Source organism: Exserohilum turcica, assembly GCF_000359705.1.
Source record: "Exserohilum turcica Et28A unplaced genomic scaffold SETTUscaffold_18, whole genome shotgun sequence".
Classification (NCBI taxonomy): domain Eukaryota; kingdom Fungi; phylum Ascomycota; class Dothideomycetes; order Pleosporales; family Pleosporaceae; genus Exserohilum; species Exserohilum turcicum.
The window spans coordinates 40,505-66,784 of NW_007360003.1; the positions used below are offsets into that span (position 1 = coordinate 40,505).

The 26,280-nt window shown below is 53.0% G+C and overlaps 7 protein-coding genes across 7 annotated transcripts; 2 read left to right on the forward strand and 5 right to left on the reverse strand.

Annotated features, from left to right (window-relative positions):
* Positions 1-784: 784 nt before the first annotated feature.
* Positions 785-4,729, reverse strand: SETTUDRAFT_168826 (uncharacterized protein). Its single transcript, XM_008026386.1, has 5 exons — positions 4,295-4,729; positions 4,094-4,244; positions 3,502-4,041; positions 2,810-3,450; positions 785-2,760 (listed from the first exon to the last, which is right to left on the reverse strand). The coding sequence occupies exons 1-5, from the start codon at positions 4,552-4,554 to the stop codon at positions 879-881; spliced, it is 3,474 nt and encodes a 1,157-aa protein (XP_008024577.1). The 5' UTR covers positions 4,555-4,729; the 3' UTR covers positions 785-878.
* Positions 4,730-5,648: 919 nt separating this feature from the next.
* SETTUDRAFT_168827 (uncharacterized protein) lies at positions 5,649-8,732 on the reverse strand. The gene is made up of 5 exons (XM_008026387.1): positions 8,239-8,732; positions 7,928-8,186; positions 7,642-7,877; positions 6,735-7,594; positions 5,649-6,682 (listed from the first exon to the last, which is right to left on the reverse strand). The coding sequence occupies exons 1-5, from the start codon at positions 8,661-8,663 to the stop codon at positions 5,775-5,777; spliced, it is 2,688 nt and encodes an 895-aa protein (XP_008024578.1). The 5' UTR covers positions 8,664-8,732; the 3' UTR covers positions 5,649-5,774.
* Positions 8,733-9,708: 976 nt separating this feature from the next.
* Positions 9,709-11,918, reverse strand: SETTUDRAFT_160919 (uncharacterized protein; the record flags this gene model as incomplete). Its single annotated transcript, XM_008026388.1, has 3 exons — positions 9,709-11,044; positions 11,091-11,718; positions 11,756-11,918. The coding sequence occupies 3 exons, from the start codon at positions 11,916-11,918 to the stop codon at positions 9,709-9,711; spliced, it is 2,127 nt and encodes a 708-aa protein (XP_008024579.1).
* An 862-nt stretch (positions 11,919-12,780) lies between these two features.
* On the forward strand, positions 12,781-16,035 carry SETTUDRAFT_109152 (uncharacterized protein; the record flags this gene model as incomplete). The annotated part of the gene is made up of 4 exons (XM_008026389.1): positions 12,781-13,463; positions 13,511-14,351; positions 14,391-15,115; positions 15,858-16,035. 4 exons carry the CDS (start codon positions 12,781-12,783, stop codon positions 16,033-16,035), a joined length of 2,427 nt encoding a protein of 808 aa, XP_008024580.1.
* A 173-nt stretch (positions 16,036-16,208) lies between these two features.
* Positions 16,209-17,246, reverse strand: SETTUDRAFT_176998 (uncharacterized protein; the record flags this gene model as incomplete). The annotated part of the gene is made up of 1 exon (XM_008026390.1): positions 16,209-17,246. One exon carries the CDS (start codon positions 17,244-17,246, stop codon positions 16,209-16,211), a length of 1,038 nt encoding a protein of 345 aa, XP_008024581.1.
* Positions 17,247-18,903: 1,657 nt separating this feature from the next.
* On the reverse strand, positions 18,904-21,627 carry SETTUDRAFT_108975 (uncharacterized protein; the record flags this gene model as incomplete). Its single annotated transcript, XM_008026391.1, has 1 exon — positions 18,904-21,627. The coding sequence occupies one exon, from the start codon at positions 21,625-21,627 to the stop codon at positions 18,904-18,906; it is 2,724 nt and encodes a 907-aa protein (XP_008024582.1).
* A 2,106-nt stretch (positions 21,628-23,733) lies between these two features.
* SETTUDRAFT_81047 (uncharacterized protein) lies at positions 23,734-24,622 on the forward strand (the record flags this gene model as incomplete). Its single annotated transcript, XM_008026381.1, has 2 exons — positions 23,734-24,433; positions 24,507-24,622. Coding segments are annotated over 2 exons (816 nt in total), but the record flags the coding sequence as incomplete, so codon positions are not given.
* Between the last annotated feature and the right edge of the window lie 1,658 nt (positions 24,623-26,280).

Sequence of the window (26,280 nt, forward strand, 5' to 3'; positions counted from 1 at the left end):
GTCAGTCGATCCTCAAAGGAGACCTTTCCACGATAGGTGAATTCAGCAGGTTCATGATCACAGCCACACTACTGATACCTGTCGGTGAGGATTGTGCAACTCTCAGAACAGCATGTCCAGGTCAGGCGCCCACTCTTCTTTCTTGACCATGGACCTGCCATCTTGTTACTCAAGCAGGGTGAACAAGTTCCCAAACCATCAGGCTCCAGCACAAGAACACCACTGAGGCTGAGTACGCACTAGTTGCAAGCAGTATCCATAAAGGCAAACTTTTCCTCGGGGAGGCTGTGCTGCAGTATCTGAGCAAACTGCTGACGCAATGATGAGCCTATATTTCTAGAATGTCACACCAATTTGAGTGCCGGACATGGCGTCTCTCATCAAGAGGCATACGAACCAGTCGTTCGGTACTACCTCAGAAATATGAGAAACCTCTAGGCAATTCGATGCCGAGGAGCTAGGCCAGGCAAACCATACCATTTGGCGAGTGGCGAGTGCCTTATGTTTTAAAATTCTTCAGGAATAGTTCAACGATATGCGTATCACAGAGCAGGCATGCCAGACGGTGTCTTCGCAAAGGTACTTCCTGTGCCAGAGGGAAATATTCGTGTTTCAAACGTTTTCTGGTATAACAAAAATCAACGTTGTCACTTTTTCTGAGCAAGTCAGCGCACGATCCAGTACCAGTCGAGAGCTGCTTCTAGGTGCTTTTGCGCATCTCTTTTCTAAGGCCCAGCGACATGAATAGCGCACCACAAAAAATGGGTAAGAGAATTAGGCAAGAAAAAAAGAAGCTTGTGTTGGGTCTAATCATGGGAATCATATACAAGTCAGAGAAAAGCCCGCTGCAGCAATCACGCTCACGCCACTCGCCCCATCTACCAATCCAACCCACCGGCACCTCTTTCGCCTCCCGCCAAAATCTGTGCCGCTTTACCCTTCTCCCCCAGTCCTCCCTCCAGATGTGAAACCTGCAAACCCTTTCTGCCCTTCAGCTGCATCCTCTGCAACTTTTTATCCAGAGCTACAAAAGGATCTTCCGTCTCGCTCTTCTTAATCTTGAATTTACTCGTACCCAGTACGCTATCCAGTTCCTCTACACTCGGTAGCTTGACATATAGCCAGCCATCATCCCTCTCCTCGATGGGGAAAACAGCAATGTTGACGGATTCATCGTTTGCGCATTTACCCGCATTGTCGCCAGAGAGCTCATAGTTGCGCTTGTGGTAGGGACATGAGACCCAGAGTTTGTTGTTTGCGAGGTCATCGCCAATGAGGCCGTCAGACAGGACGAAAGCGCGCTTGTGCGGACACATTTGCTGTGTGCAGTAGTATTTCCCGCGTACTTTGAAGACTGCAAGTTGGGTGTCGCCGCGTTTGATGGCTTTGCTGTCTCCCGTGTCGGCGTCCTTGAACTCCTCCGCTTTGACAAGCGGTTGCCACGATAGCTCAGTCCACTTTGTTCCGCGGAAATCCTTGGTGACGGAGTCTTTTGGCCAATATGAAGGTCGCTCCTGACCGCGCTCTTGTGTAGGCTCAATCGTGTCGACAATGGTTTCCGATGTGTTTGCAAATTGAGAGAACCAGGATCGCTTCTTAGGATCTTTCAGCACCTCTGTCCATTCGCAGAAAAAGGTACCGACAAGATCTTCCATCTGCTTCTCTAGATCTGCGCAAATGCCCAGCTTGTCTTGTAGAATGACTTCTTGCAGGTACTTGATGCCCCCAGGGAGATTCTCCATCCAGCGAGCTGTTCGTTGCAGTTTGTCAGCTGTGCGGATGTAAAATGCAAGATAACGATCGAGAATGGGGACAACGTCATCCGGTGGTACATCCTTTGCCAGCAGTTCCGAGTGTCTGGGCTTCGCACCGCCGTTACCGCCAACGAAGATGTTGAATCCTTTTTCTGTAGCGATGAGGCCGAAATCCTTGTTCTGGGCCTCTGCGCACTCGCGTACACAGCCTGACACTCCGCCCTTGATCTTGTGGGGACCGCGAATAGACTTGTAACGCTCTTCCAAACGCACAGCCATACCCACACTGTCACCAATGCCAAAACGACACCAAGTAGTTCCGACACACGACTTGACGGTTCGGAGTGACTTTGCATATGCATGGCCAGACTCCATGCCACCATCGATGAGCTCTTGCCAGATATCTGGAAGGTCTTGTTTTCGCGCACCAAACATGTCAATGCGCTGGCCGCCAGTGATCTTGGTATACAGGTTGTATTTCTTCGCAACAGTTCCGATGACGATGAGCTTCTCTGGTGTGATTTCGCCACCCGAAACACGCGGAACAACGGAAAATGTGCCGTTGCGCTGAATGTTGGCCAGGAATCGATCGTTGGTGTCTTGTAGACCTCGGTTGTTCACCTCAAGTAGGTGCTTGTTGTATAACGAAGCAATAATGTTGCCAATGGTCGGTTTGCAGGCTTCGCAGCCCAGCGAGTTTGGCTCTTTGCCAGCCTCCTTCATTACGGCAGCAAAGTCCTTCAACCCTTTGACATAGATGATGTTGAAAAGGTCGGCGCGCGAGTACTCAAAGTGTGGGCAGAGATGGTTCTTGACCTCATTTCCCATAGAAGCCATGGTCTTGTTAAAAATGGTTTGCACAAGTGGCATGCAGCCGCCACAACCGGTACCCGCCTTGGTGCAAGACTTTACGTCGCCGATGCTCTTGCAAGTCCCGTTTTTAGTCGCATTGACAACATCACCTTTAGTGACGTTGTGACATGAGCAGATCTGGGTGTCATCGGTGCTGTACGGCGTTAGTGAGGGCATTCCGTGAAGATTGCTTGCACACTCACAGATCTGAGCCATCGTCTTCACCCTTCTGAGCACCAACAATGAGCTCGCTGGGGGCTACTTCAAGCGGCTTCTGGTTCTTCACCATGGGCACAAGCTTGATGTAGTCCTTGGTATCGCCAATCATCATGCCACCCAGCAGATACTTGCCGTCCATTGTGAAAAGGTATTTCTTGTACACTTGCTGAAACGGGTCCTTGTAGGTAAGCGCCTTGACAGGCGGTGGTGCCGGGCCATCCGTCAAATTCTTTACCCGATCTCTCGTACTTGTCACGTTCGGCTCCTTGCTGTCGGCGCGCTGGCGTCCAGGCATGTTCTTTGGCCCATCGCGATCGGCGAAAAAATCACCAAAACTGGCAACCTCGACACCCAGCAACTTGAGTTTAGTGCTGAGATCTGGAGCCTTGAATTTCCGAGGCGCATGTGCTTTCGCTTGGGTTAGATTGAAGGCGAGTACGTCAGCCATCTCGACGCCAGGAGCAATAAGGCCAAACGTTTGGTTCTCCCAGCTTGCGCACTCACCAACGGCGTAGATGTCGCGTTGGGATGTTTCTAGATCGGGTCCGACAATGATGCCACCTCCTCGGTCAGCGCATTTGATGCCTGCTTTCCGTGCAAGCTCGTCTCGAGGTTTGATGCCAATCTACAAGTATTAGTTTCTACCTTTTATTGCGTGAATGAACAGAGTACTCACAGCAAAGCAGATGCAAGAACACTCCATCTCGTCGCCGTCCTCAAACACGACGCCCTTGACGAAATTATCCTCGGTCGTTAATATCTTGCCCACCCTCTTGCTGAGCATGACATCAAGACCGAGAGCCCGTACTTGCTCGACAACCATACCGCCAGCATCGCCATCTAGCTGTCTCGACAGCACCCATCGGTTTCTCTCAATCAACCTGACTTTTGCAAAGTCCTCAAGATCTATCATCGCATGGGCTGCCTCAAGTCCCAGCAAGCCGCCGCCCACGACAGCGCCCGTTGTGCCTTTGCGTGTTGAAGAGAACTGAATCAATCGTTGCAAATCCTCGATTGTGCGGTATACAAATACACCGTGCGCGTCATGGCCAGGTGTGTGTCGGGGAAGTAGCGCATCTGATCCTGTTGCCAGAACCAAGATGTCATACGAAACAGTTTCTCCTGATGATGTCTTGACAAGCTTGTCCTCAGAGTTGATTTCAGTAACCAGTGTGTTGAGGTGGTAACTCAGTGAGCCTTCTGGCATTGCTGTGTACTGCAAAAAAAATCAGCTACAGTTCAGTTGTTCTGGCTACATGGCAACATACCCATTCTCTAGGGTTGAGGTACAGGTTTTCGACGTTGCGATGTTGGAAAAAGCTAGTCAGGCCAACGCGGTTGTATGCGAGATGCGGCTCTTCGCCGATAACGACAATATCGTATTCTCTCCGCTTGACATCGTATTTCATGAGTTTCTCACTGTATCGGGTCAGCTGCAATACGCGCTTTCGGTCGAGTGGCGAACTTGCATGAAGGCAATGCCAACCATGCCTAGTCCGACAACCACGATTCGTTTCCGCGGGTGGTCAGAACTGATTTCGCCCTTGCTTTCCAAGTCTGCTACTTTCTCAGGTAGCCTGTTGGCTTCTGCGTCATTCCACTGCGCATTAGATATGTTTCCATCTTTTGATCCCCAAGTTGCCGTGACGTGATGGTCACCTGGTGGTGAGTGCGATCCGCCAGATGAGGGCTCAATGTCGTTCGCAACAGCTGTTTCTGTCTCCGCCATTGTAGCGGAAAGGAGAGTCTCGGGCAAAAAACCGTTTGTCGTACTTGGCTGATGTCAGGCGCAGCAAGTGGTGCGCACAAAAAGGGCGGGAATCGTGTACTCAATCAAGAGGGCACGCAATCACAGCCGCAAAGCCTCACGGAGCAGACACGAAAGAGTGAAAGAAGAATCTCTAGTTGCTCGTAAGCAAGAGAAGAAGTCTGTCCAGTGAAGCAGACTTGTAAAGTCCAAAAGACGAAATACACGGCCACGGCTGGCTTCCCTTGGGCAACGCGCCCAATGGCCTAATTCGACAAAGTGTTAGCAGCCGATAAACCCAACCACCATGTTACTCATTGCCTTCAGCCATGTTCCAATCAGCGCCGCCCCGCGGTCGTCACGGAAATGCATGGTACCGCAGATCATCGGGGGCAGACGTTTCGCAGAAAGCAGCGCTGTCCTGGCATCTCCGGCGCAGACGTCAAACCGCTGCTGGCGAGCAAGGGGGGCATGGATATGGCGAGCACGCCAGCCAATGAGAAGCCCACGGGAAAAGTCGAGCAGGTCGTTGGCGAAGATGGTCAGAGGTTTCGGTGTTGGGTGGTTCTCCGTGGAGATCAGATGCAGTGTTCGCGCGGGTGTGTGTGGAGACGGGCGCAGTGTGGGATTTTCTCTTATCGCGAGCTAGAAGGCTTGGCGGCAGGGGGCGCACTTGTCGGGTGAAGTGTTATCTCTCTGCGCTGCGAGCATGACGGAGATGCACGGCATCGAAGTGGCGTTTCCGGTAATACATGACATTGACATTGTCCCTCACTTGGTAGTCCCGGGAGAGCGGGTTTGACGTGTGAGGCTGTGGGTTGTCGGGAGTTGGGCGGCAGTTGGGTGTGAAGAGGCCATTCTCCTCATGTCACGTGCCCTCGGGTCACGACAGTAAAGTTATCCGCGTTTGCATACACCTAGTGTGAATACGAGAGTAGTCGGAATGCCAAACTATTGCCCGGTTGGAACGTCTTTTGCTCCACGGCTCCAAATCTGACATCATTCCACAACACGAAGTAGTAGAGATCTAGTCCTAACATTGTGAAACCATCGCCCATCATCCGCGTGTCTTATTTCCGTTCTCTGCTCTATAGGACAGCCCTAGGCTAATCTTCATTCCCTACATTACAATTCTACAAACCGAGATAGAAACGGAAAACAACAGGAACCCACAGTGTAAAAGCAAGTATTCCCCATCACACCTAGAAAAACATAATGTCGTCTTCTCTCCACCCCTGCTCCACCAATGCCTTATGCGCAGCCTTCTCCAGCGCCTCAGGCCCACATATCAACACCAAACTCTCGCCCTCTTCCTTCTCCTCTCCCCTCACACAATGCTCTTTCAACAGCGGCGCTGCAATTCTCCCTCTGAGACCTTGCCAGTCCTCGGGTCCCTGTGTCAACGTGTACAACATCTTACACCTATCCTGGTTGTTTCTCGCAAACCCATCTAGATCTTCTCTGCAGAGTATGTCTTCCACGAGCCGGTTGCCATTCAGCACCGTGCAATGCGTCGGATCTTCCGCATCCTGCATTACGGCCCGCAGAACCTGGAAAATGGGCGTTACGCCGCTACCGCCACAGATCATGAAGAAGCGCTGCACTCGTCTCTGCTTGCCGTTGACCGAGCAGAGCCCCCGGCCAAGGTACTCGAATTTGCCAATGGGGCCTTTGAAATCGACCCAGTGGCCCACGGGAATCGCGTCGAGTGCTTTTGTCATTTTGCCCCCGACGCGGTCGGGTGTGTCTGCGTATACTTTGATGAGCACGTCACAGTAACCCTTTTGTGTTGTCTGGGATATAGGCGTGTATGAACGGATGATGGCTTCTCTGGTGACGGGATCGCGAAGACGGATCATGAGGTGTTGGCCTGTGGGGAGACCAAGCGCTTGCTCTTCGTGGTCGAGCTTGAAACGGAAGACGCGCGTGTCCCACGAGACCTTCGTTTTGGAATGTAGCAGTGTTTTGCGCCATTCGCGCGGGTTCAAAAACATGGGTCGTGGCTCGTTGGATTCGGTGCTCGGTTGACCTTCTGCTAACATCTTGCGAGACACTTCGTCTAGGGTGCCAATATGGTATTCTGGCATCATGGCTTTTGCTGTTTCACTATCTGCTTCTTGTTATTTTGTGTGCTTGAATCTTAGTCTCGTTTTCTGACTTACGAATCGCCATGAACTCGTCTGTAGCATCCAAGCCCGCGGCGCTCACGATGCTTTGCGCACCACCTGGATGCCCTTCTAAAAATGCAGTCCCGTCGTAGACCTCGCCATTCACCACGAACCATGGGCTTTCGGCTTTGTCATGCTTCCGAAGCTCATCAATGCCAATGACATTATCAACGCCATCCTTGGTCATCTTGATCTCCTTTACCTCTTCAACATCGGCATGTTGTGGCTCTTCACCGCCCATCTTTTCTCCCCAGTGACCGTTGGTGAGATTGCCACCGGCCTTCTTGACACGCTCCATCCATCCTCCCGGCATCAGAGCAGGTTGGGTAGGGTGTTCAAACTGCAGTGTGTCGCCCTCTTTGTTGATTGCTATCCGGAACCACGGGTTATTCATCATGCCCAGGACGCTCCAGTACATGTCCCTTGGTTGCACGCACATGGCTTCATCCATCACTCGTACCACAACATCGTCTGCTTCTTTGAGTTCGGCAGTAGGAATTTCAAGATTCCAGAAGCACCAGCAGAAGCTCGTCTCGCGCCAGTCCATGTCTAGTCTTGAGCCATATAGCTGTCGATCCTCAAAAGCCCGGTACTTGTCTTCTGCGTAGTCAATGTTTGCAAGTCGCCACGACTTCCCTTTGTCCAGGGAGACTTCGCAACGTGCAACGCGCCGTCCGCCGCCACTGTAAGCATAGCCACGCACGTTGTAAGAGGCCGGGCTCGAACTAAGGGTCAACTTCTCGCCATGCTCGGGGAATGCAATGGCCGAATTTGGTGAAAGATCGTAAATAGCATAGCGTTCATCCATCCACCACTTGGGATTCTTTGCTGCCTCGTCGGGGTCGACCGTTGTGCTGGGTCATGTTAGAATAGCTCTGTCGTCACTGGCCATGTTACATACGGTAATACCCTGTTGTCGTAGATGTGATACCAATTGTCGCTAGGTTCAGCAGTAATGATCAGCTTCTTCAGCCACTTGACACTTCGGCCACCAATCTGACCCGGTATCACGGCTCGCAACGGTTTCCCGTGATCAGGTCTCAACATTTCGCCGTTCATCTTATGCGCCAACATGATTCCTCGATTCGGGTCCATGGCCCAATTTAGTTTGACCGATGTGCCGTAGTATCCGTTAGGCTGGGCAACTTGTTAGTTGTATGAACAGCGAAAGACTTCTTTGCACTTACGAGCTTGTCGGCGCCCTCCATACAAACATACTTCGCTCTCCGCAGAGGCTTCGCTCGCTCAATGATATCTTTCATGACTACACCAGTGAAGAGTGCAGTCGAAAGACCAGCTGGGCCCCACGAGAAGCCTTTACTTTTCCTCACAACATTTTGCTCTTTTCGTCTGTTGCCAGCACAGACGAGCGTAATGGGATATGTCACGTTCTCGTATTCTTCCAGCAGTTGGCGTAGTGTAATCTTGAGGGGGTTTGCAACGAGACTAGATGAATCTCAGTATCAGAATTTTTATGTTAGTGTTGAAGACGACATACCCTTCCACTGAGAATTCCCAGTCCAAACATTCAGCATCCTGAACTTCTGGTACTGCACCATGATTTCTAACGTAGAACAGTTCTGGGCTTGTCAGGAAGCCCTCATTAAACAGATCGGTTAACGGTGCTTCGACATTGAACGGGTGGACACCCGTCAACCGGATTAACCGAGGGTCTCGTGGGACATGCGCATCCGGGGTAGGCTTGTCGATGTCTAGAACTTGTGGTGGAGTATTTGCTGGTGGAGGAAGTGGAAAGTCTGGCTCTAGGATGGCTGAGGTAGTGGATTCGCTATCGTCGCCATGCACAGTCTCTGGTGGCGATGGTGGTAGCTGTCTTGATTTTGAAGCAGCATAAGGTTGTGGCTGGTGCTCATGAACAGGCGGTATGGGGACTCCCGCTGAGCTTTCGGTGGCTACGCTCATGGTGTGCGACTACAGTACCTAAACTTAATTGACTCCGACAGATGGGGATGGTGCTTGGGTTGAGTACACTGGGAACAATAAGAAACACACAATTATGAAAAGCAATGAAGCAGGTGAACAGACCGGAACGGCGAAATGAGCCTGCGTGTCTGAAGTTATTGACGTTAGGCTAGGTATAGCTTACAGAATGCTCCTGAGGCGCGAGTGTATCAGTCTCATGCTAGTACGTAGAACAGGCCGTCTTTGCGCCAATGTCGGCAGCTGGATTGCAACACCGCGGAAACTCGTCTTCGATCTGTGAGGATGCCATCAAACCCTGCATGGCGTCATCATCCTCGCTATCATCACGGGTCCAGCTCTGATCATCTCGAATTACCATAGACTACCATATGCGACCTTATCTTTTATGCCGAAACAGGGATAGCGTGTCATGTGTGTGTGGCGACAAAGTAAGCAATTTCTATGCAGCTAAGCAAATGTTCCTGGCCGGACCGTACAGGGCGCCTCAGGTGTGGGGGTAGTGTCGTGGGCATGTGGGCCCGCCTCTCTGCAGCGGAGATGCATTATTTGAGTTTGCTTAATCCCGCCAGGCATTTGCTGAATCCGCAGCATATCGCAATCTTTCACTCTGGTCAAATTACCCACTCAGCCTCATATCGTTTCATAGTGCCGTCCGGATGACTTTGCGCGTGACAAAGGCATTCGTGCTGGAGCCAGTTTTCCCATTTCCGCGGGCCCGTGGCCGATGAAAGCGAGCACGGTAATAGAATTCATGTTTGCTTTGCGGAACACCAAACGTTCCACGCAAAGTCGGACGGACTTGATCCCATGCTGAATTTGTGGGAAATAGCCCGAGTCAAAGAAACAACTTGGTCGATTCTTGACCCGAATGGCGGCGACTGTTCTGACCGCTTGATAGAGGCAGCGTGTGCTTCTCCGCGGATAACAGCGCAAACAGCGCGTTTCGGCGGCACTAGTCGTAAGCGCTGGGCAACCTTTAGCAGTCGCCCCCATCATTCTCAACTGACAAGATATCTATCCACATTCATCCAAGAAGCTTCTCCTTGAGCGTCTGGCCCTGTTCTTCCAACGGTCCAACTTGTACTCGGCCCTGCAGGCGCTGCTGCAATGTCTCTGCGCGAGCCTTCATACGTTGTTCCATTCTCTGCTTGATGCCGGCTTTGTCATAGCGACCCCGTACTCCATGTTTGATGCGTGTAATCATATCAGCTGCCTTGCCTTTTGTGAGATCGCTCGGCTGCAAGTGGTCTTCTCTAGGTCGAGACTTGTTAATGAAGTCGACCTGTGCTTGTGAAGCAGTACGTCTTCGCCACGACTGATTTTTGTTAATCCAAATGTGTTGGAATACATCAGCCGCGTATGTATCAGCCGCATGAACGACATGGCCAAAAGACTCCCCTTCAGCAATGACCCGCGGTGTGCCGTAGGGGCTTTTTGTCACTTTGGAGGCTTCCAGCTTCCAATGATACTTTGCTTTGAAGAAACCCTCTTCAGCGTGTGAGGGCTCGATAACGAGGTAGTTGCCCGTATTTCCGTTGAGGACATACCTGCCCTCACCCACGCCGACCCACGCATTGGGGCTCAGGTTGCGTATATATTCGTCGCCGGAAGTGTCGGCTATCAGGTCATGTACCGAGTCGTATTCAGTGAAGGAAATGGTGCCAGGCAGTTTCCTGGCGATGGTCTTCTGCTTGAGCGCGGCTACCTCTTCCTCCCTCTGCTTTTCTGACTCTCTTGCTTCTCTAAGCTTTGCCAAGGCTTTTGTGTCTGCCTTTTCAACAATCTCGGCAGGATCCAAGCCAAACAACGTGGGTGTTGAGACGACTCCAGTACTCAAGGCAGAGACCATGTCAATGACGTGGCAGTTGTCTTTGCCCCCGTATAGGCGCATGCCACGTCCAATCATCTGGACAAGCAGGTTTCGAGACTTTGTGGGTCGGGCCAAAAGCACGCAGTCGATGTTGGGGATATCTGTACCCTCGGTGAAGACGCCACAGTTGAGCAGCACAGGAAACTCTCGATTTCTAAAGGCATCGATCCTTGCGCTGCGGATCTTGGTAGGCGTGTCTCCCGTGACAAATTGCGCGTTGATTCCAGCCTGGCGGAACAGGTTGGTGACATTGGTGACATGGCTGAGATCAACGCAGAAGATGAGGGTGGAGTGTCGATCCCTTGCCTTGGTCATCCATGTTTTGACGACCAGGTCGTTTGTTTCATCCGTGTTGATAGCCTTGGAAAGGGCTCCGGTCTGGAAATCGCCATTAGCTCCAGTGCCTACTTTAGTCAGGTCGGCTTTGATGTCGACGGTGGTAAAGATGACGTCGGATAGCCAGTTTTCCTCGATCATGTCCACGTAGTCACTGTCTAGATCAGCTTAGGCCCGGCTTGTGGCTGGCACAGACATACCGGTGGTAGACGATGTGGTCAATGGCGGCGCCTAGTTTCTTGCCATCGAAGCGGGAAAAGGTGGCCGACACGCCCACCAAAGCGGGAGCGCTCGTCTTGCTCCAGTCGGTGGCATGCCGCAGCCCAAAATGCTCGAGGACATCGAGATACGACTGGCTGACAATGTGATGGGCTTCATCGACCAGCACCAGCTTGTATCGTGAAGGGTCGAACTTGCGCAGGCGATCCCCGGATGTGATGCTTTGTATCGAGGCAACAGTGATGTCGGCCGCGCCCGAGGCCTGGTGGCTGCCCATTTCGATGTCGACATGCTTGTCGGGGTATACAAGGGCGCAATGGCGGGCGGCCTGCTCGACGAGTTCGCGGCGGTGGGCGAGGATGAGTGCCTGCGAGGCATTGCCGGTGGCGGGGACGCGGTCGATGAGGTGAGTGAAGATGACTGTCTTGCCGGACCCGGTTGCCAGCGAGGCACCTAAGCGCTTGTGGCCGGCCTGGAGATAGGAAAGGACGGCCTGGATGCATTCCTCCTGGTACTCGCGCAACACGACTGCAGAAGGTGGCGATGGCGGTGGCGGTGGCGGTGATGGTGACGGTGAAAGTGAGGGTGCAGGTGATGCTGGTGCTGGTGCTGTGGGCGGGGGCAGTGGCGGGGGTGCCTTGGAGACGGTGGTGCCCTTGGTGGCCCTGGAGCGCCTCGAAGCATGTCTGGTTGTCGCGCGAGCAAGTCCATGGCCTGCCCGCTGGCCAATTGTTAGCACATGTTGGGCAGAGCGAAACATGAAGACGCGTGGGGAGAGGGAGCGAGGCTGTCGCGAAGTCACGATGCATGATGCAACGCACTTTTGCGTCGCCAAGCCGGTGGATGTGTACCGCCTAACCGCAAGCGTAGCAGGAGCTTATGTGCGCTAGCCTAAGACAGACTCTATTCTACTTACACTTTCCACTTTAGCTCTCACTAAAATCAAGTCTATATCTCTATTTCATCTTTATATTGAACCTTTTATCCCTTCTTATACTATGTATATATATAAGAATACATTAACTTGAAAGTAGTAGGTGAACAGTATTATAATAAGAAATACACTTAGGTGTAACGGGCTAGGTAGCCCGCTACAGTACAGATAGCGGTGGCTATCTTATGTATCAACTACGCAACGATATCAGCAGCTCTGATATCTTGTGCCAGCCTTTTTGGCGCGGTGGGCGCGTTGTAGTTGCGTGCGCAGTCTAATAGGACTCGACCCGTTACATTAGGTACAAAGTAGAACTCCAAGCTTTATAATAGTAAGTATTAATATAGTAAGAATAGTATTTATATAATACTTAGAAATTAAGTGTGATAGATATAGAGAAGAGTATCTAATTTTCCAAAGGACTAGAATATCAAAGTTATATAGCTACTTGTACTAAAGAAGATTAATTAGTAATCTCCTAGAGTTTTATATACGATATTAGCGCGCTTTAGTACCCTACCCCCTAGCTCACCAAGAGTCACACCCTGGGCAAGGCACGTCTGTGCCGTCCGTTGGCCGTGGTGGAGCCCCACCAAAATGTTTTCCCCCCATCACCTACACCCGACTTTTTGCTCTTCACCGCCCGCCATGGCCCATGGCTGCTCATCACTACACGCAACCGCCCGCCGTCTTGCGCACGAGGCTCTCGGGCGTGTGCACATCTGCTCCCACCCGCCATGAGCTCTGCCTCCGACTACGTTGACGACGGGCCGTCGGACGATTCCAGCGCACATTCACGCCGCCAGTCGCCTCGCAGGCGCCCCAGTGTACAGTCCATCGACCCCCTATGCGTACGCAAGGACTATCTCGAGAGCAAATACAGCGATGCATATCGCGTGCTCTTCAACCACGAAGTCCACCGGGCAGCCGCGCGCTTTGAGACGGAGACTACGGGCCATCAATACTACAGATGGCACGTTGGCGCCTCGACATGGTCGCCCCAAGAACAGGCCACCCTGTTCGCCGCCCTAGAGCGATTGGGAAGAGAAGATGTTCCAGGCATAGCTGCAGCGATTGGCACCAAGAGCGTACCAGAGATCCGCGAGCTGCTCGTGTTGCTCCACGATGCTGCAGCCAAGCAGGGCGATGCCAAGGTGACACTTCGCGACGTCCCTGCCGCCACTGAGCTGAGCAGTGAGTGCATCGAGCAGCTGGATGCTGCTGGGGAAGCGCTTGCTTGGCTCCAGGAAGTCTTTGAAGCCAGCCAGGAGAAGGAGAAATTCGGCGACCTCTGGCTGATTACTCCTGCTGTTGCCAACGAGATTGAGAGCGCCATCGACCCCAGCCGCATACGAGAGCCTACAACACCCATTATGAGCGAGCCAGAAGCTCGCGCAAGGGGAGGGCGAGTAGTCGCAGGGTATGTGTATGTCATGATAACAACAGGAGAGCACTAACATGCTGCAGCGCATGTCTTTCGTGCAAGAAGTTTAAGCAAAAGTGCGACCGCGAAACCCCATGTGGCAACTGCCAGCGGCGAAAGACTGAATGCGTATACTCCCACCAGTCTCCCAGAGCTGAACGGCCCGAGACCCCCAAGGACGAATCCACTATGGCCGGTATCCTCCAAGCGATACCGGAAGCAAACTTGCTACAGCCACAAGTCATGCTCACATTATCCAAAACCCTCTTCATGAACCGCTCTCCGACGATTCCTTCTCCCTGGCCGCACTGGTCCGAATATACGTCTGAGCTCGCTCAGGAACCCTCCATCTACCGTAGTGCCTTTGGCGATTTCCACAACTTGGTTATTTCTCTCACTAAACGACTTATGCAAACGGCCATTTTTCAAGCGACATCACGTCTCCGGTCGCAACGTTATAGAGTAAAGAAGAATGCCATTCCGTTGGTCAAGAGAAGGGACGTCCTAGCTGCCATCGACATTCTGGGCATGCAGAGAAACAGCCAAGAGCGATGGAAAGGTGTCGCCCGACGGTGTGCACTGAGAGTTTATGATGGCCAGTGGTCTCGTCACCGTCATAAGAGAACCAGGAGAGAGGTGCCTTGGGACGAGGTTGAAAGGATCATGACATCAGTGGAGCAGCCTGCTGATACCCTTACGACCGACGCTGAAACTTCCGAAAACGATCATGTCGAGTTCAGGTCAAGGGCTTCACGAAAGGGAACACCTCTGCCTATGGATCGGCTTGCACTATCCGACTCGGACGACGAGTCACTAATATACGAAAGTAAGCCAGTCTCTCAAAGCGCGCCGAAATCCCGAGATTCGATTGGACGATATACCAGTGTACCTCCTACAATATCTGGCACAGACTGTGGCTCCAAGTCCTTGAGCCTTGAGCAATTCGATCAAGAAGCAAGCCGGCAGGAAGAGCATTCCCTTTGGGGCATGCTTGACCTTGAGCCACCCGCCAAAGACGACGAGTGCAAGAGCGACGAGGATAGTGATGCAGGCAGTTTGGGAGATGAGAATATCGTTACGCACGTTGACGGATGGCGGTCTTGGACAGACTATCGTGCGGATTGGGAGGAATACGAAGTACCACCGAACACAGCCGACTTTATTGCAAATCAGAAACCTCTTGCAGCGCCGCCTGCTCTACAAGAAGGGACCACGGATGGTGTTGACTCAGTCTTGGGAGATGATATAGGCCTCTCAAGGAAAGAGAAGGTCCAGCAGCGCCAGACAAAACCAGCAGCAATTGAACTGCAGGCCTGGGGTACGCAAGCGTATGCCAAATTGCAAGGACAGACTCAGGAAAATGCAGACTACATGAACGAAAACAGTAGTCAAAATGACGATTCAAGCGACAATGCAGCACACCATCGACCCATCCAGTCTATTGAAAATAGTACAATGGTGTCATCGCCTGCCCCAAGATCAAGTGACGATAGTGATGGCGATGATGTGAGCATGGAGAAGCCGGCAAAGTCGATTGAAAGGGATGGTCGAATCTTTCCACTGAGTCCATCAGATGATGAAGACCATACTATGACACAAGGCTGGCCCATGCCACGTATTCAGGCCCGTAGTAAACCCCCACCAACGGTGTATTCGGATGATGAAGTGGGTGAGATGGACTGGAACTCATTTATTGATTAGAATATCAGCTGGCTACTAGTAGCGTCTGGGACACGCCTTTTCATGCTTCAGGTGTATGTGTTTATAGAGTTTTTTTGTGTGTGCATATCACGATATTTGAAACATTGCGTTAGTCTACACTAGAATAGTTCCGCATCATTATCAGTGTCGAGTATATATTATATGAAACTATGTCGATAACGAAACATCATTCACAGCCATGTAGGAGTGCATGCTTCGCACTCGCACTATCAATACCCAAAGCACTACCAATAAGTCAGAAAAACGATAGCCGATCGGCCAGCTCCCGCCCATATCAATCTACCCTTCTCCTAGGAGACCCATCGGACCCCGAGGCCCAACGTGAAACCCCCCCGACCACTTCCCCCTTCCTTTCACCCCTGATTTTTCTATTCGTTTGGGTCAATGCGCAGGAAGTGCGATTACGTCACCTGTATCTATCACTTTCAGGTTCACTACATTGATCACAAGACCCTTTCTTGCATGTCCTTTCCTTAGCCTGACATTATAAAAGCACCACGTCACCACAACTCCAACCCCTCAGTTCAACTCCAACGCCCAACTCTGGTCTTACCGAAGAGCTAAACCAACCAAGTGAAACACTCTATTCATTCACTTCCAAGCCATGGCCTCACCACTTCCTTCTTTCCTCCTCCTCCTCTTGGTCTTCTACCTCCTCATAATTACGAGTACATTGGTTGCTTCAACGACAGCGACAAAGGATGCGCGCCACGCGCCCCAAGAACCTAGCTGCGGGGCCCCATTTTGTGCTCGTAGAGTTACTCCTGGTGGTCATGTTGTAATGGTGCCGGCACAGATGCAGGGACGTGGAGAGGCAAAGGGAACGGGAGACGGAAAAGGAGAGTAAACGGCAGGACCTTGATGAAGACGTTATTGACAGAGACATGCTATGTCTGTCGCTGGTTCGTCGCGCAAGAATAGGGATATATAGGTGTCTACATGGACGGAGGGAGATGGATTGAGATACAGTCGGTGCCAACATGGGTTTGTCCAAACAGCCTTCACTCAAACCTTCAAGACTTACTTGGCCCCTATCTGGTCCTCCTTCATATCAATCCTATGCATACAACTCCACTCATCGAGATACAACTCCTGGACCAAGTAGACGCTTCCAAACCACTTTTCCCCCAGTCTGGCGCCGGGCAAATCGGGATTGAGGCGAAAGTCTCTCGAGATTTGATGGTGATGACTTCCTCGTGTGCTCACGGCGCTAGCAGCCCTCTCTCCATCTGCATGCCCACTGCCTCCACCCTGCTCGAAACACGCCAGCGACTCAATCGCCCATAACATCTCCTCATCCCCCTCATACCACCCTTTCAACCTCTTTCTTCGCACCCCCCTCCGAAACGCATTTTCCACGCTCTCCCACTTGTCGGGATAATCTCCCGGCACCAGTTTCTCGCCCCGCTTCACCCTCTCTTCCACCTCGTCCATCTTGACTTTCATTTGGTCGTCAAATCTGCGCCGGAGCACCTCGAGTCTTGCCTGCTCGCGGAAAAAAAGTTCCAGACTCGCTCTCCACTCGAAGCTAATCTCACGCGTGGCTGCGCAAACACTGAGATTAACGAGCGGCGTGTCGTTGACCATGGATCCAAGCGTAATCGTGTACCGTGGCATTTCTGGTTTCCACGATTCCACATGCTCGATCCAGCGCTGCGTCACCGTGTTGTACTGCTCATTACTCCTTTGTGGTGGATCAGGCCGCTCATCTTTGAACCACGCTAGCTCCACATCATCGCCATCATCATCATCATCATCATCATCGGCATCAGCGCATATACTGCGCCTTGAAAACCGCGTCCGTAACTCAGGCCGTTTGCTTCGGCCGCCGAGATTGTACTTTTCCAGCGCAAAGTCAATGTGCATGTCGTGGAGGAAGTGGTGGGCAAAGGCGCGGTCCACGCACGCGCGTAGCACAGACGATACGCGCCGCACCGTGTTCCACAGATGGGCGAGATCAGTGCAGTAAGTGAAGATGTTGATCCAGATTTCGGCCGGCAGCGAAGGACAGAGGGGCTCGCGCGGAATAATGTGGCGGCGCGGTGCTTTGGTGGCCATTTTTTTTGGGCGAGTCTACATGGCGTGGGGTCCGTTGCTTTGCGTTTGGTGCACAAGGTCATCTGGATATCTGGGCGTGTGTTTCGAGTCAGTGGCTGAGTATGACGTAAGCGTCTTCCCTGACGCGTCTTGCATTATACATGTACACGATCGACGCCTTCACATGCAGGGGCTAACACCTTCCGTTCCATATATACTACATGCAATACCGCTTCTCCCCTCACAACCATATTTATGGTCCACCCACATGAGAGAGTTACTCATTAAACTACCTATTCGACTGAGAGAGTTACTCGTTAAAACTTGAGAGGAAGACTCATTTAAAGTGAAAGATCTGAGAGAGTTACTCACTAAAAAACTACTAGGCTACGAGCTGTAACGACGCAGGCAAGACGACTCGGATCAGTATCGGCGGGAAGAGTCACTCAGAGGCATATGGGAGTGCGTGGTGGACAGCAACCAGGCCTTGATTCAAGTCGACACCTATAGGTCTTGTACGAAAGGATATCAAAAGTCTACAGAGCTAGCTACAGGGAGTGTCTCAATATATACCTATCCTAGTCGGGTCCGAATTCGGATCCGACCTCGGGCGAATGGCTGATGAAGGGCGGCAGGTACTTCCTCCGATCCGGCTCTGGGATTGGCTCAATACTTGGCGAAGTTGTAACATCGTTACACGAGCCTCACCTTCATTTAGATAACCCTCTACATTGTACCTACTCAATTTGTACCTAGATTAAATTCTAGCCTACGTAGTTACTTGCAGGCCTTAAGCCTGCACGTCTTATATAGCCCTTTGGGCTGAGAAAGGACGTTAAACTACAATAATAATAATAATAATAATAATAATAATACATGCAATACCGGCAGCTTGGTTGCATGCTGATGCTGACAAGCTGACCATGTTGTGGATTTTGTGTAACACTAGGGCACAGCTGGTATAGACCCACTTTGCATAAGAAACGGTACGATTGACAGCATGCATAGAGTGGGTGAATTGATACCACTACCCTGGCCAAGAAATAATAATTCAAAACACCGCCCTGAGCAACTCCGGCGCATCAACGCGCTTTAATAATACACAGCCAACCGTAGGGTCCAGTCTAATATCCGGTACCAACCTTTATTTCCACATATCCGTTCCAACCCTAAGGCACAAAGCTGAATGCGCATTCGTAATAGACGAGCAACGGACGTGACGACTACATCAAGACCCTGTGGGTCCAAGCCTGGCGCAAGCAAGAAGTGAACAAAAACAAAAAACGGGCGTCGCCGTGAGACCAGGTTTCAGCCCTTGAACATGTGCGTAATGTGTGAGATAGATGACACCCACTGAAAAACGAACCAAGAAGATACACGAAGCGAAAAGCAAAATCCGACCAGCAAAAAGGAAAAAAAAGAGAGTGTGGTTTCGACAAAGCAGCAGACTGGTATATAGCACAGTAAAGACACAAAAGAAAAACAATTTTTTTCCGCCAGTAGAAAAAGGGTCGGGATGGAGTGGACATGAGTAAAACGGAGACATGACAGCGTGACGGCCGCGATGAGAAGGAGCTGGCTGGAATGCCAGAAATATAAAAGCAAAGACCCCACGGAAACGCCAACTCCGTGATGTACACGAGATTCGTAGGATATGTTTTTTTTCTTCTTCTGGTGCTCAGACAGCAGTGCCTCTCAATGCAACCTCGGGCGGCGTAGGAGGCAGCGGCATGGTGGGCGGTGGGGCTGGGAGACCCATGTTTGGTGGCGTTGGAGGGAGCGGCATGTTGGGCGGCGGAGTGGGCGATGTGACATTACGAGGAGGTAGAGGAAGAGGCATGTTTGGCGGAGGCGCGGGTGGTGGGAGTCTGAATGACGCCAGACTACGTCTGGGAGTGATAGTCTTGTGCTCATTTTGTTGCGCTAGTGTTCGCTGCCTCAGCGTCTCAACATGAAGCACTGACTGGTAATTGCTCGTAGTTGATGGTGCTGGCATGCTCGACATTCTCCGGCCGGGAACAAACGATGGGGTTGATTGAATGGGCCGCACAGGACGGATTGACAAGAAAGGCGCTGGGTCTGGAGAGCGGACCTGGACCGAGGCTGGCCGACGGAGTGGTTGAGATGGTCCAGAAAGTAGACTATGAGGACTAGTGGTAGGCGTCATGTTGGATGCTGCCGAAGGTGGCCTCATCGGCAGGGTCACTGATCGACCCATGGTCAAAGGGTAAGGTGCTGGTGCCGGTGCCGGTGATGGCGCAAGGGCAGCCTGACGCCTGGACAGAATTCTTGAATTGTCAATATGCTGGGCTTGCGGTCGAACCGGAATGGGTCGTAAGAAGGGCTTGGGAGACCCTGAGGTTCGACGCCTGGTCTTGTCTTTGCTGGTAGATGCTAGATAAGGTGCCGGATGCGAGATGCCTGCTGGCGCGGGACTAATGACGGATCGACGTTGAGCAGGGGGAGGGGGAAGGGGTGCGGGCTCCTTTGGCGGAGGCGAGATGACGTCCCTTCGGGGTGGCGAGCTGTAAATCTGCGCATTGAATCTCACCGGGCTATCCTCACGGGCAGGTAGATGGTCACTGTCGTTATCAGACCGGTTGGGAGTGTCGGACTTGATTGGCAAGGGTGATGTGCATGCTAAACCAATGGTGCTGGGGTCAATCGGTGTGGTGTCGATTTCACTCAAAGTCGGGCCCTCTTTGGGCGCTATGGTTGCGTCTGTAACGAAGGGTCTTTCCAGTCCCGAACTAGTAGGCGATGACGGATAGAAGGAATGGCGCTTGCTTGTAGCCGGTGTCTCGGCGGATTGGAGCATGTTCTCATTCGTTGTGGGCAGCGGCTGCATCGATCTGCGCCGGGACGACAAAGAACTGTTGGGGTTCATCTGAAACGAACGCAGAGACATTGCACTTCGAAGCGGTTCATTGGTACCAGCGGCACCAAACTCATCTTTGGTGGGCGATTGCGGGGCGGGTGATGACTCTCGCGAAGTGTTTTGAGTGGCAGCACCAGACGCAGACGTTGCTGTCGACATGAAGGAATACCGCGAACGGCCACGCAGCTGGTCCAGTTGCATCTGATGTTGAGAGACGGGGGTAGAGGTAACCGACGACATCTCGACAGAGACACGAGTGCTGTTTGGTCGTATAGAGTGTCCGCTGGAAGAGTCGATGCTGAGTTTGATCTGTTCGGGAGCAGTCGTCTCCCAGTCTGAGGTGACAATTTGTGGCGAGTCGGATAGCCGTGGTTCGGCTGAGCCAAGCTTGCTCAGGTCGTGCGGGTCTCGGCTGGTCCTGAACCGGTGAGTGCTGATTTCTGATGACTCTTTGCCTGGTGGTGAGCCGTCGGTAGAAGACGAGGCGCGGGCGTAGTCGTCCTTGATGCGCATGCCACCGAGATTATCAATCTCCTTTCGCACGCTCGTCATCCACTCGTCCATCTCTTCGGCACTCTCGAGAACCAAAAGAAAGCTCGTTGCTGCCTTGCGTGTGGTTGCGTTCTGGGACCGCAGACGGGTAAGAAGCGAGTTCTTGGGGCCCACATCCAAGGTGCCGTCGTCGGTTGCATGGCTGGAGATTTGGAGGACCCAGTGCTTGCCGGGTATGAGATCACAGGCATAGGCAGCTGATTCTTTGCCCAATTTGAGCACCTTTTCCGGCAGCCTGTCTAACGGGCCGTCGTCAGTATACTGGAGGATGTAGCCCGAGGTGACCAAGACGTAGAGCTTGCTGACAAGGTCTGGCGGGGGTGGGTGGAGCACCGAATTGGACATGAGACGCTTGTGTGTCTTCTCGAGCTTCTTTGCCTCTGTGATGTGTTCAGTGATGGTAGACAGTTCGAGCTGACTGTCAATCTTCTCGCGTATAGACTCGGCTTGGCGCCGTTGACTCTGTGTCCTCATGAGAACCTCTGGAGCGAAGACGCAGGCTTGTACAGTGGCATGCTTGACAGACTGAGGGTAGGCCTGAAAGAGGGGCGGCGGGTCCCAGTCGCCGAACTCGTTGTGTGAAATAGCAGGACGGAGGGACACGGGTCGGAATCTCTGGCTTGCTCGAGCGCGTATCGTCTGCTGAGCGGGTGGCGATGGGTTCTGGCGCAGTGACGACTTGGCTATGGAGACGGGCGTGGTGGGTTTGGGGGGAGTGTGCGGACGCATAGGGACTGCGAGACCGACTTCGGTGTGTCCGCGAGCCTTTTCTACCTTTGGGCGGCTGAAGAGGTTGAACAAGGACATTTTGGACGACACACGCTCGAGCTTGGTCGTTGGGGGCGGGTGGTCGGATGCCTTTGATGCCACCGAGGCTGAGCGTTGAGCTGCGTCGCGCAGGTTTGCTGTGGACCGGGTGAATCGCCATCTCGACGTCAACGAGGCGTGCGGCCGTGCAGAGACGTCGGCCATGGTGAGGGTTGATTATGGGCGAGGGAGAGCGTCTGGTCAAGAAGAATCTCGAGGGCAGATGCAAGCCCAGCGAGCGGATGAGTGTGGTCTGACAAAGCAAAAGTTGTGCAGGTTAGTCGTGGCACGGGCAACCCAAGCTTTTCGATATTAACCCTGACAGGGGAGGAGGCAAAGTTTGGTAGCGACGGCTGGGGGGGGGGTGTACGTGTTATTCGAATCGGGTCCGTGAGGGCGTGGCGATTGGGTTGTCGAGTTTAGTGGTAGGACCAATGCGGGATGAAGGAATGTGGGGATAGGCGGCGGAACGGTTCAAGGAGCGGGATATAGGACGGCGTGGTATAAGACAAGGAGATGCGAAGATCAAACGAGAGGACGGGACCTGTGTCCCATGAAGAATGACAAAAGGCCGCAGATAAGACGGCAGGAGGAGGAGGAGGTGGTGGTGGTGGTGTGTATGTAAGTAGGAAAGGGCTGGCCCAGGTGAAACAGGACGACGGCGGTGGTGACGAGAGTCGTGGAGAGGAAAAGTGGCAAGCGTTAGTTGCCGCAGATGAGGCATCCCTAATCATGGTAGGGTGCCAGGGGAGCAGTTCCCAGGAGCCGTGCAGCGTGATGCGATTACGCAGGGGGTGTATGGTGGCCCCTATATGCACAGCTCGCAGGCAGAGTTGGGAGGGATGGGATGGCGCCGCTGCACGCTAATCGCGCCCCAGGGCTATTTTGGCGCGCTGCAACAGGGCTAGCCGGGGAGGGTCGGCACAACGTCTTTTGACAGAGCGCCGGGGCGCGCAGCATGGCTTGTTGAGGGCGCTGGGAGCTGGTGAGGGGGCGTGGGTTGGGTGTTTGGGGGCAGCGGAAAGGGAAAGGGGGGGGGGAGGCGAAGTGAGGCGAGGCGAGGCGAGGCAAGATGATGGAAGTGGAAGCGAGGGCCATGGCGACGATGACAATGGCAGCCGTGACGGGCGACGGTGACGGGCGACAGTACCGGTGACGACGACGACGACGGCCATGACAAGACGGCGGCTCTCGGGGCCTTTGACACGCAGACGCAGGCCCCTAGACTAGCAGCAAGTGAGCGAAACTCGAGGCGTGCAGGGCGATGCACGGCAGGGCCGGCAGTGCCGCTCGAGCAGCGGGCTGCAGCCAATGCCTGGCTTTGTGCATGTGGCGGGCATGGCAGGCGGGCGTGGTTTGGTAGGGGTTGTGCGTGCGACGTCTTTTTCTTTTGGTGCCATGGCTGCGGCGAGTGTGGCACGTCCGTCGCAAACGTGGTCGGGGTGGCAGCAGATGCGCATATTATTGTTTTGGCCGGCGTCTCGTCTCAGCATCAGTCGGGCCAGGCTTAGAGTTTGCCGGGCGGGCGGCGGGCGGATGCCGTCTCTTTGTCGGGGCTGTCAAGGGGACGGGGGGTGGGATGGAATGGGATGGAATGGGATGCGGGTGGGGTGAATTGATGGAGTAGGCGTGGTAGGAGGAGTAGCAGGATGAGGAGGAGTATGTAAGTGAGTAGTAATAGTAGGTAGTAGTAGTAGGAGTAGTAGTAGTAGTGGTAGTAGTAGTGTGTCAACGAGTCGCGTGTTCCTGCAGTAGCGCCACGGCCGGTTTCCCCCGCTCTTTTGGCTGCAGCTGCCTGCCTGGGCCACCCACGCCCGCGCGCCTGCTGCCTGTGCCTGCGCCTGTGCCCGTGCCTGCACTCCCATCGCCGTCAGTCAGTCAGTCGGTCAGTCGGTCAGTCGGTCAGTCGGCCAGTCACCCCACCGCCGCCTCATCCTTCTCGAATCTTCCCACCCACCCACCTACCCTGCCCCTCCCCTCCCCTCCCCTCCACCAACCCATCCCAACCCCCGCCTGCAGCACTGCCGCTACTATACCACTACCCACTACCACCGCCACTGCCATTGTCACTGCCATCATACTACTTACATACTGCCACACCCCTACCTGCCTCTCTACCCCTCCATCTCTCCACCCCTCCACCCCTCTACCCCTCCACCCATCCCCGCCCCAGCCATGCCCGACGTCAACACAATCTCGTCGTCGCCCTCGCCGCGCACCCAGTCGCCCTCCAGCGCCCGCTCCCCCCACTCGCTCGCCGCCACCGCCGCCATGAACGCCGGCATCCACAGCGAAGACTCGCGCCGACCCTCCTCCGGTAGCATGCGCAGAGACGTCGAGCGCGCCCGCCGCCGCTCCAGCATCCGCATGAACCTCAACCTCAACGACCCCGCCATGCCCGCCCCCGGCGAAATGCAGCAGAGCCCCTCTGCCCGCACCAGAGGCCCGTGGCCCCAGAGCCCCCACCACGAGCGCACCCCCAGCCTGGGCGAGCTGCACCAGGAGCTCGAGGCCGAGCAGGAGGGCCAGGTCAACCGCCTGCTCAGCATGATCCGCACCCAGCAGGCCCAAATCAACGCCCTCCAGGCCAACCACCAACACGCCGCCTCGGCCTCGGCCTCGGCCGTCGTCGACGATGGCACTCCCACCTCGGAGCGCGACATGTCCATCCCCCCCTCGCACACGCACTCTGCACACATGTCGCCCTTGCCCTCGGCCGCCCAGCCCCGCTCCCGCTCTCCCTATGGCTTTGCCTCCATCAGCCGCCAGTCGTCGTTTGCAGACCGCTCACGCCACAGCAGCCATGCCGGCTCGCCCTCGCTGCGTCCCATTTCTGGACACGCCGGCTCCTACGACCCCCACGACATGCTTCCCAGTCCCGCCGCACGAGACGAGAGCGCCTTTTACCAGGCCGAGACACAGAATCTGACGCGCGAGAACCAGATGCTCAAGCTGAGGATAAGAGAACTAGGTACCTTGTTTCGTCGCAACGTATTCTTGGAAGAAGAAAAGAAAAAAAGACTTGGCTAACACCTCCTCTCCAGAGCGCCAGCTAGCAGAGCAAAACCCCACGGCCCACGTCACGCATTCGCCCACGATACACTCGAGTCTTGCGCCTACACCCAGTCGAGAAGGCACAGATCAGGCTAGCCAACAAGGCCAGTCGTCTACCTCTGCAGAGTAGCCGCTTGTTCCCTCTATGCATTCTCTTCTCTTCTCTTCTTCTCATCTTCTTCTTCTTCTTCTTCTTCTTCTTCTTGAATCCTCTTTTTGAACATGGCCCCTGTAGGCGTCTGAATCCCGTTTCCCCTCCTATGACATCAGCGCACTATTTTGGCGCACGTTTCAAGAATAACGGCTTGTGCACGGTGCATGGCCCCATGGCGTTTCTAGGATATCCCAGGCCGACTGAATTTGGCGCCTCTCGCATGTCTACGTTGTTAGCGGCACCCATGGTGCGTCGATTAATCAATCCATTCATCCTTAATAGCTGCGGTACTCTGACCCTGACTTTGTGGTGCAAGATTTGTGGTGCAAAATGACGCACCTGCGCGACCCTGCAATCTTAGCCATTGCCATCAAACCATGATAGAATTCATTCAGCTGTCTGTGTCTGGACCTGTGGTGGGCACTAATGCCCGCCCCAAAGTTTAAGAAGATTGAATGGCATTTTTCTTTGCACTTGATTCGCGTATTGACTTTTTTTTTCTTCTTTTGGAGCTTGAACACAGGCAAAAGAAGGCATGACTGGGGTTTGCAAAAGAGGTCATGTTGTTTCGAAATGCAAACAAGATTGGCAGCAGGTCGTCTCACTCATCTTAGTTTTTTTTTTAGTTGGTTGCTTAACTAGTACTAGTGAGGTTGGAGCAGCCAGTACATTTAGACTAACCCAAACCAGACTAGTATGTGTTCTTTTAGCTGACTCTGGCTTGGCTAACACGTGCATATGCATGTATCCATCCATCTAAACTGTGGAGCTTGGTATTACTCGTTTTCTTTGTTTACCCCACTTGGCCCAATCTACTCGATACAACCTGTAACCTGCATCACCCTTGACCCCTCTCCCCTCTTTTTTTTATCTTCCATATTTTGTCTTGGTTACACTTGGGTACGAATAATTAGCTGCTTAGTTTGTTTGATTGTACATGGTAATGCTTTAATGCATCATTTCGGTGCTGGATGCACATATGAAGAGCTGTGGATGGGTATGCTAGCAATGGGAAATGCCATGAGCTAGAGAGAGAGAGAGAGAGGGAAAGAATAAAAAAAGCAATAGAAAGGAAATCTAGCAACACCCACCAACTCGTGTTTACCATTACTATACTGACATTGATGCTTGATTGTTTAATGATTCACAGCTATTCACAACCACTCTGCCGCGTTGTCAAATCTCCTGCAATCACTCGTTGAAATCAACCATGAAATAACTAACCATTCATCGACAATATGCATCAATAGAATATCCACATTCAAAAAAATCAAAATAAAAAAAAATACTTGTACAAATAGCCCTTGACCTAGACAATAACAACAGCAATAACTAACGTATGTGGCAAGCGAGCGCCGCAGGCAAGCGAGCGCCGCACCCCACCAAACCTGCGCACCTCTATAAGCCTGTAGTTCCACCACAATATAGTTGTTTTACTACATATTAACATAATAGATTAAGCAGTACCTAGAGTATCTTTCTTGCACGTACGCGAGTTATGGCCAGTCTCTCTGCACCTACTACAGCGCGCCAAAGCCTGGCGGCTAACACCTGATCGCTCTCCTCTCTGACGCTCTTCATGAGCAATCTGCTGATCAGCCTCGCGCTGA